The following is a 9,783-nucleotide window of genomic DNA, read 5'->3' as shown; positions in this document are numbered from 1 at the left end:
AAAGTTTTGTTGAACTTTCACAATGAACAAATATGATGAGTAACAAGTTTTTCTGAAGTCCTCTTGTATTTGATTTTTTTTTCTATTTTCTCCTGGCTCTGTCCACATTTCAGGGCAAAGCGAAGACTTCAGGTTAGAGTCAGTCAGGGTAGCCTCTTGTCACTGATCCTGTTTCTGATGCTCTTAGACAAGATCTTAACGCACATCCTTACTTCATCATGGACTTTTAGGATTTGGACATCAGACCAACCACTCGCTGCTCATTGCACAATCCTTGCTTATCTGGATGCCAAAAGACACATATGTTCAGACGCTTTAGTTGAATTAATCCCCACTTGTCAGGTTCAACGGTAACTGAACCATCTGGACCTAAAACAATATCTACCCTTGTATTTTATTTTCATCTGGAGAACCAGTTTTGACTGGCAATAGCCAAATTTTGTTGGCTGGCAAAGGTCTAAAGACATGCACTTTTAAAAATATAAGTTGGGTCCATCTGTCCGTTTGTCCATCTATCTATCCACTGACTTCTGGTTGTCTTAGACTGGGTCATGGGGTAACAGGTCCAAAACCTTTGTTTCTGGGTTTGCACCAGGCTTTCTTCATAGTGGGATGTTCCTGAAAAGCAACCATTGTCATGGAACCAAGAGGCATTCATCAGATCCCAGGAAATCTGGTGAAGTAATGGTTCTACTTTAAGCCCCCCTCCCTCAGATGACAGAGCCTTTATGGTTGAAAGGGGGTGTCAGATGTGAAAACCTTGGTTTTTGGCTTTCACATCTTGTCTGTCAAGTGAGGTGGGATTGGACAGGCATCAGGTGCTGACCAGGAACACCTGGGCCCAACATACCTGCTATGTTTAAGCCAACTGCTCCCAACATTTTTGGCTGATTTCTGCCTTACATTGAGTTTGGCTTGATTGGGTTCAGTTTGCTCCTGACCACCATACATCACTTATATATTACTCATAAACATTCACACCCCATACCAATACTTTAATGAGTCCTAAAGGCCATAAATCAGGTGTTTTGGATTGTATTTCGGGTATAAATTAAGAAAAAATATAACTATCAATTGGTTGACGTAATTATAGTTTTTTTCCATTGGATGACCCTAAATCCCCGCATAATAAATCGTTGAGTTGGAATTTCTACAATATATGCAATAAAAAACAATAAAAGCAACGTTCTTATAGAAAACAATTAAATGACGAAATTATGATAATCATTTTCTATGTTTTTTCTTAACGGAAGTGTAATTCATAATTATTTTTTCTCGAAACGAGAGAAGTTTGAGACGATCAAATTTCCTGTTTTAAACTCATATATTAAAATGTTTATATCAATATGTAACTTTTGGGTTGTTAGGAACACAGGAAAAGTCGGAAATATCCACAGTCTGAGATCTGCACTCGTATATGTAAGAGCGAAATAGCAGCTTCGAGAACTAGCGCAGGGTTTCTTCTTCTTCTTCTTCTTCTTCTTCTTCTTCTTCTTCTGAAGAGCACCCAAACGCATCACCGGCGATTGCAGAAGAAAAGCAAAGATGGAGGACAGCTCTTCAAAACAGATGCCCGAAAACCTGGACGACCCTCCGAACAGCCGTCTGTTCGTGGTCACCAGTCGGTCTATAACTGAAGACGAGCTTCGGGAGAGTTTTTCGAAGTTTGGGGAGGTTCAGGGGGTCTGGCTGGTCAAAGACAAGCAGACAAAGGAGCCCAAAGGCGTCTCATATGTGAAGTTCGCTAAGTCGTCACAGGCCTGCTTAGCCATGGAGGAAATGCACGGAAAGGTGCTGCAGGAGGGGACTAAACCGATAAAGGTACGACTAATGGGCTGGTAATAACGGAGAAGTTACACCAGCTGACTGAAATATAATCTATCAATGTTAATATCTAAGTAAATTCGGTTAAAGCTGTGGCTAACATGCTAATGGCTAACCTGATAACAGCTAACATGTTCTTATCATGTTAGCTATTATTTACCCTCCAGGTCACGCTCTAAGTGGGTCTCTTTTGACCCGGTGAGGTCATTTCTTTGCAATATCTTTGTAATGTAAAGTTTTCATCATTTCATATTCCAGGTATTCCTCAAAAACCATGTTACTGATATCCAATTACATTTTTTTAATTTACCTTTTATAAATTTTAAGAAATGGCACTTTTTAAATTACTACCCCATTTTTCCGTTAGTCTGTCAGTAGCTCTGTGTGTGTTTTCATTGAGATTTCTTCTTTTTTTAAATAAAAAATTAATTTATGCTTTTTTTTTGGAGGAAAATAGCTTATTTTGAACAGTTGTCTCTTGTTTTGGATCAATATTTTGCCAAAAATATTGATTTTTGGCAATATTTTTTGTATTTTTGTTATCTTGTTATGATGCATAACCATAGCAACAGGATGGTTTACAACAGGGAGCAGCTGATCAACATTGGAAAAGCTGAAATAATACCACAGCTGAAACCAGAAAGCCCAGAGGAGTTGAAAAGGAGGCATCATGGATGCAGAGCAGGAGCAAAAAAAACAAGATTTCGGATTTGTTTTATGCTAATGTCAAGGATGCATGTCTCCAAACCAAGACCTCATCTGAAGAAATCTGACTGTAAACTTGTTTTTCTCTGTTCTGAATACAAACCTTTGTTGAAATACAGGAGAAGTACAGGAAGAAGCTGGAGAATAAACTGCAAAGGAACATCATTAGAGATGTGTGGTCAGGGATGAAGAAGATTAACAACAGGCTTCAAGCAAAAGGAGGATCAGATTGATGGAAGCCTTGACAGAACAAATGAGCTGAACACATTTTTCAACAGGTTCAGTTCAGGAACAAGTTCATCATCGTCATCCTCTCCTGTCCTCTACCATACAGAGGTCCCACCTTCCTTTGACCCACAGCTTTCCTGTCAAACCTCAGATGTCCTATCTTCTACCTCAGTTATGGACTCTTCTGCTTCCACAAGTTTGTCTTCAACCAAAACAGGAGAAGCTGCTGCTCCCTTTGCCTCCCCATCCCACTTTTCTGTATCTAGAAGCAAAGAGGCAGCTGGAGAGAATGAATCAGAGCAAGGCTGCAGGTCCGGATGGTGCCAGCACCAGAGTCCTGAACGAATGACAGCAAATCTCTGCTTTATCTTAATTTATGAATATGATTTATTAGACTATAATATGGATGTTGTTTTGTGTGTTTTTTTAGGTGTTTATAGCACAGTCACGAGGATCAGCCAGACACAGAGACGTTGAGGATGAAGAGCTGACCAGGATCTTCATCATGATTCCCAAAACTTTCACAGAGGAGGATCTGAAAAACACATTCAGAGTAATTACTCTTTTACAATATAATTTTGTCATTTATTTTAAAATGTAAAGCAAATATGGTGAAATATTTCAAGCCTTTATTTTATAAGTTCACAGATAAATCGGCCCCAATTTCCTTTGTTTTGGAAGATCAGTGATTGGCCGATACTTAGATGTGAAACTGATCTTATCCAACAATCTTAACTACCTCTATCAACCACGGATCTGCTTTTGTCCGCTACACAGCAGACAGTGCTGCTGCTCATCCTCAAGTGGAGCCAGTTGATGCAGAAAGAAAGATGGCAGAGCAACGCCAGAACAGGAATGAGAAATGGCCCAGAGTCTGGTTAGGGATGCAAAATGATTTTGAGGGCTGTTGTGAGTTAGTGCACTTCATGAAGCATTCCTTCAAGAGCAACTACAGACAGTTTCACATAAATAATGCCATCCATCCATTTTCTCCCGCTTATCCGGGATCGGGTCGCGTGGGTAGCAGCTTCAGAAGGGAGGCCCAGACTTCCCTCTCCCCAGCCACTTCTTCCAGCTCCTCCGGGGGAACCCCAAGGCGTTCCCAGGCCAGCCGAGAGACAGCGTGTCCTGGGTCTTCCTCGGGGCCTCCTCCCGGTGGGACGTGCCCGGAACACCTCACCAGGGAGGCGTCCAGGAGGCACCCTGCCCAGATGCCCGAGCCACCTCAACTGGCTCCTCTCGACGTGGAGGAGCAGTGGCTCTACTCTGAGTCCCTCCCGGATGACTGAGCTTCTCACCTTATCTCTAAAGGATAGGGTGGCTGGGCTCCGTAGAGCCTACCCTTCTTCCCTCATTCGTGAACAAGATCCCGAGATACTTAAATTCCTCCACTTGGGGCTGGACCTCCATGCCCCCCAACCCGGAGAAGGCACTCTACCCTTTTCCGGCTCAAGACCATGGCCTCGACCGATACTTATTTTTAAAGTATAAAAATACTTTTTATCTTTTATTTTTCTATTCAGCAACCTAAGAGGTTTCTTTTTTATTTTTTTAATAAATATGTCAAAGTTTATTAATGTGAGAAAACCACAATTTTCTTTTTTTTCAGTTAGCTGACACAAAATAATGTTAAAATGTAATGTGTTTTCTTTTTTTTTTTAATTCAGTTATGAAAATGTGTAGAAAGTCGGTTAGCCATCTTAACACAAGAGAAAACTCAAGTTTTTAAGAACGTGGCTACTAATCAATTGTTAATCAATAAGACCAATCAACTTTAGAGTACCTTGCATACCTGTTCAGAATATTAGAGCAGCATTTGTTTAATATCTGTCCCATGACTGTTTTCCAGGAGTACGGAGATATTGAATATTGCATCCTCATCAGAAACAAAGTCACAGGTGAAAGCAAAGGCCTTGGCTACGTGCGCTACTACAAACCCTCTCAAGCTGCCCTTGCCATCGAGAACTGTGACAAATGTGAGTCTGTGCCGGGTCGGTCCACTGGTTCAGGTTGTAGTGTGGAATTTATCACTTGAGAAGCAGTTTTGGAAACGTTCATAACAATAGATTTCATGAATTAGAACCTCAGCCAATGTCTTGTTGGTTAAATACAAAAACTGTGGTACTGTCTCCAGCTTACAGGGCCATCCTCGCTGAACCCCGCAGTAAAAATAACTCCTCCGAAGATTACTCTGCAGGAGGGGCGAGGGGGGGAGATTACAGCTCCAGTGACTCCATGAACCAATACCCCATCATCACCCGTATGCACTTTAAAAACACGATCAAACGTTTAAAATCTGAACTTTTTTTTGTTTCTTACCTTGTTTGTTTTTGTTTTTCTGTACTACAGCTGATCAGGGGAACTACTCCATGATGGACTACCGCCAAAGCGAGTTCACCCGCTCTCTGATGGTGTCCACGCGGGCCGCGCTCACCCAGGAGCAGATCTTTGCTCTGTTTGACCTCATCCCAGGCATGGAGTACTGTGAGCTTCACAGAGACTCGTATGGTATGAGCAAAGGTATTCTCCCCCACTGTGGATTAATTCTGCTGTGTGTTTTATCAGGTCTGATATGATTGTTCTCACCGTTCTAATGACTTTCAGCGGCAAATGGAGGTCGATACATGGTCGAGTTAGAGAGCAGTTGTGAAGAGGGGGTGGGAGGGTCTCTTTGTTACACAGCTTGAAAAGTTTGAATTACAATATAATGGTTTCACAATATCGTCATGTTTACACAAAATGTTGGTTTAAGAAAAACAAACAATGTTGTATAATAAATTAAATATTCAGTCCCTCCAGTGTCAAATAAAGACCAGTAGATAAAACCTTAAAACCTTAAAAAAAAGAGGTTAAACATTAGGTTTAAGTGACTATCTCCCACCTGCAGGTGGCAGTATGTCTTACTTGTACTGCCGTCTCTTTATGTGAAGTTATAGTCTGTGATTAATATGGTAAGTAATAAAAATGAAGTTATTTAAGTTCTTTACAGAGTGAAAATGTTTATGTTCAATCTGTCCATTTTTCCCCTTTTTTTAAAAGATTTTATTGGCTCTACTGGCCTTTATTTGATAGTGAATTAACAGGAAAATGGGTAATGAGAGAAGGGAGAGGACATGTGACGAAGGTCGCCAGGCCGGGAATCTGACCTGCGACAGCCGCGTCGAGGACGAAAGCCTCCATATGTGGGTTGCACTTAATCCCTGAGCCACCATAGCACAACTTTTTTCACTTTTTATATGTGAAAATTTAGAAGTGGTGTAATGACAAAAAACAAATCACAAAATATTTTTGGAAACAATTCTAAAGTAGCATCACAAAAACTGATTTTGACTGCAAAAAATGAATTGCAAAATCCTGGAGGGGCTGAATATACCTCATACCCATTAGACTATTATTATTGAAAAGTCAGTAATTTTCAGTAACTTTATCAGTAAGTGAAACACATGTATATTATTTACAGATATTTGCAATCTGTTATTTTTGTTAATTGTGATTGTCCACCATGAAATAATGAAAATATCACATTTACATATCACAGATACCACATCAGAACAAAAACAGAAAAAATTTTAAAAACAGAAATATGATCATATATCTCAGTACAATAACTTCCAACTATTGGAAGAGTATGATAGAAAAGTCTTTAAGCTGTTTAAAACCTTGATACGGGTAACTGGGCCCGTTATGACCAAACCCTGGCGTTGATGATGTCATCACACATGGCAAGTCAGCAGTTTTCGATCAGTTTGTTAGAGATATCAAAGGAGACTAAACAAATCTGTTCAGAAAAGATTCAAAGAAACATTTTCATAGGAAGCAGAAGTTTTGGTGTCAGCAGTTTGTGTTGGTTCTGATTGGAGATGACCCGCCTAAATTGGGCTCCTCCGTGTGCCTCCAGGTCACGCTCTGATTCGCTACAATAATCTCGGATCAGCAGTTTATGCCAAGGAGAAGCTGAACGGCTTTGAGTATCCACCTGGCAACCGAATTCAAGTGGCTTTTTACGAAGATGGAGAGAGGTACCACACACACACACACACACACACACACACACCACATTGCTTAAGGTAGCATTGGATGTTGTTTTAGAGAGAGCATTCACTGTCAATAATCTTTCTAATGGACAGTCAATTGGCAGAGCCTTGAAAATGTTTTCACACCTCTTGAACGTTATCACATTTTGTTTCTTTACAACCACAAACTTCAGTGTGTCAGCAGCGGTACGTTAAGCAGTACAATGCAGTTGAAACCAGAAATTTACATACATCCAATAAAAACATGTCTCAAGTTAAGTCAGACCAATAACAAATAAAAGTATTTCTGTTTGCTAGTGATGATGACAGAATGTGTCAGAGATTTATTTATTCGTGTCTTCAAAATCAGAAGTTTACATACAGAATGCTTACTGTCTCTTTAAGCAATGAGGCCAAGCCCAGGGGATGATGTCATGGCATTGAAAATTTTTGACAGGTTAACTGACACATTTGAGTTAATTGGAGTCAAGCTTGTAGTTGTATTTGAAGGCCACATCTCAAATATGTGGGGTTCTTTTTGAAACAACGGAAAGCCAGAAGAAATCGGCCAAGATATGAAGTCAGTTCTATGGAGAAAATGTGGGCAGGTCTGAAAAAGCGTGTGACACTAAGGAGGCCCACAAAATGGACTCAGTTCCACCAGTTCTGTCAGGACAAACCAGAACTCTAGCAAACAGAGGAGCATGAAGAACGAAACCCAAAAGGTTTGATCAGAGTCATACAGTTCAAAGGCAATACTACAAAATACTGAGGAAATGTATGTAAACTTCTGATTCTGAAGACATTAATAAATAAATCTCTGTCATATCCTTTCTGTCATTATTGTGATATTTAGTAAGTAGAAATAAGTTAGGTAACTTTGACTAACTTAAAATAATAATAATAAGATTTAACTTCAGACAGAGAAAAAAATTCTTATTGGGTTTATGTAAATTTAGAGTCTCAGCCAAACCTGGGGGAAAAAAATCAGACATTGTTACAAATCTGTTCAGGAGATATATTACAAATCAAAATCTGAGAAGTGTACTCTACTTATTATATAATCAAACCCCTTTACTCTGATGCAGGAAAATCTAATCTAGTGCAGCCAGTTCCCTCAAAAGTTATGTATTTAATAAATTGAGTCTGTCTGGTTGTCATATAATGTTTTCAGAGAAAAACATTTGAAAATGAAGACGGACTGATCTGTCGTAGAATTGAGTTAATTAATATGTAAAAGAAAACATGTACCATGACGACATGACCTGTAATAAATGTAACCCAAAAGTGTCACAATGTATAGCCATAGAAATCCTGAATACATTGTACTATATTGCAATGGTACCAAAATTATGGCATTATTACAATTATTCAGTTATGTCAAAAACGATTGGTTTTTGATCAGAGTCAAAAACTTGATCATAGAGAACTTGACTGATGGGAGGAAGAGCGAGAGCGTTTGAATGCTAGTAACGTTGTTTGTGTTCAGCCCTGCAGGCCGGATGGCCTCTCAGTTTGTTACAGCCCAGATCCTCTCCTCAGTGTGGAACGGAGCCAACAGCAGTATGATCAAACCCGCTGTGAGTTTATTCACTTCCTGTTCTCCTTCCAGCTCCTCCTATTGCAAATACATTCCTTCACATGACCAAATATAGTCCCAGTTGTAATGAACAGATTTTTGCTTAAAAAACCCCAAAAAAACAAATTGGTTCCTTCAGAATTTCACAATTGTTTTGTAATTGCTTTTTCTTCTTACAATCAAAATAACTGATTTTGTTGTGCTACTTCAGAAATATTTGCAAGGAATTTTGTGATATTAACGCTTAAGTGTGAAAATAAGTGGGACTTTTTGTTATTCACCATATTGACTAAACATCCAGGTAGTAGTAGAAGTGTGAAATACTGCCTCCTACAGATGGACAGTAAATCAATTTTATCTTTAGTAACATTTCCTTGCTTTGAAGATTTATAGTTTTGCAAAATCTGGATTTTGTTTTTTCACCGGTCCTCTGTAGCCAACCCAAGAACTACCATCTTTCCCTCTCCCCCAACTCTGATTTCAGGTCATCTGAAATAAAGTCAGCTTTTAAAGATATTTTCTGTCATTTGTAAAAATAAATAAATAAATAAATAAAATAATTCAAGGGGAAAAGAATTGATTAAAATTGTAAATCAGATTTCAATCTGATTTGACTATGGCTGTAATTCATGTCTTCCAGCCATATTGCCACATGCAGGCGGGAGGTAGCATCAATTAAACCTAATGTTTTTAGTAAACTTAATATTTCCCACCCAGATGTGAGAAAATGCGTCTCTCTCCACCAGGGATTCTCGTCTGTCTCACAAATGTCTCGCATTCAGACGGACGTCACCCTGCCGCCTCTGAAGAAGCTCGCTCCGTCCGACAGTAAGGCCAAAGAGCGCCTGTTTGTTGTCTTCAACCCCTCCCCGCTGCCGCTCGACGTGCTGGAGGACGTCTTCTGGTAAACGTCGTCACTCCTCTCCATCGCCGTGTTTCTGCGTTATCTCACAGCTAAAACATGCCTGCTAATGTCTGTCTCTGCAGTCGCTTTGGTTCCCTCATCGAGGTCCATTTGGTTCCAGGAAGGAAGGTTGGATACATGAAGTATGCTGACAAGCAGGTGAGTCTCTTAGGAGTGAATGAATAAAGTCAAGTTTATTTGTATAGCACATTTCATCAACAATTCAAAGCTTTAGATCAGAAAAATTCTTTAATCCTGTAAATGTTCTTCATTTGCTGTAATAACTGACTAACCTAAAATAAGATGACTATTTGAGTGGTGAGGTCCAAAGATAATAACTTGAGTTTTATTTCTGTTCAGCTAGAGAAAGTTATGGCGCATCCTTACGTTGATTTGTTCTAAGCATCTGTTCAGTGCTTAGATGGATTCAGAGTTAATTAGTCACATAGTAATGTAAAGCTGTGTATCATCTGTGTAAATATGGTCACTGTTATTCTTGTTACAACGTGAGCTGGCAGGAGGATGTAGAT

The 9,783-nt window shown here is 39.6% G+C and overlaps 1 protein-coding gene across 2 annotated transcripts in view; it reads left to right on the top strand.

Annotated features, from left to right (window-relative positions):
- Window positions 1-1,493: 1,493 nt before the first annotated feature.
- rbm45 (RNA binding motif protein 45) overlaps window positions 1,494-9,783 on the top strand; it is a 19,912-nt gene continuing 11,622 nt past the window's right edge. Inside the window, exons 1-9 of one of the 2 annotated variants that reach the window (XM_015016323.1) lie at window positions 1,494-1,821; window positions 3,188-3,310; window positions 4,607-4,733; window positions 4,892-5,017; window positions 5,107-5,265; window positions 6,656-6,776; window positions 8,260-8,350; window positions 9,096-9,253; window positions 9,337-9,412. In XM_015016323.1, coding sequence (XP_014871809.1) covers window positions 1,546-1,821; window positions 3,188-3,310; window positions 4,607-4,733; window positions 4,892-5,017; window positions 5,107-5,265; window positions 6,656-6,776; window positions 8,260-8,350; window positions 9,096-9,253; window positions 9,337-9,412 — 1,257 coding nt within the window. In that variant the 5' untranslated portion in view covers window positions 1,494-1,545. Of the gene's footprint in view, window positions 1,822-3,187; window positions 3,311-4,606; window positions 4,734-4,891; window positions 5,018-5,106; window positions 5,278-6,655; window positions 6,777-8,259; window positions 8,351-9,095; window positions 9,254-9,336; window positions 9,413-9,783 lie in introns of both variants that reach the window. The other variant, XM_015016322.1, reaches the window with a different exon arrangement.

Source organism: Poecilia latipinna, unplaced genomic scaffold (genome assembly GCF_001443285.1).
Source record: "Poecilia latipinna isolate Pla-1442-1.1 unplaced genomic scaffold, P_latipinna-1.0 Scaffold2005, whole genome shotgun sequence".
Taxonomy (NCBI): domain Eukaryota; kingdom Metazoa; phylum Chordata; class Actinopteri; order Cyprinodontiformes; family Poeciliidae; genus Poecilia; species Poecilia latipinna.
Note: the sequence above shows the minus strand (reverse complement) of the source record. Positions and strands in the feature narration are given on the sequence as shown.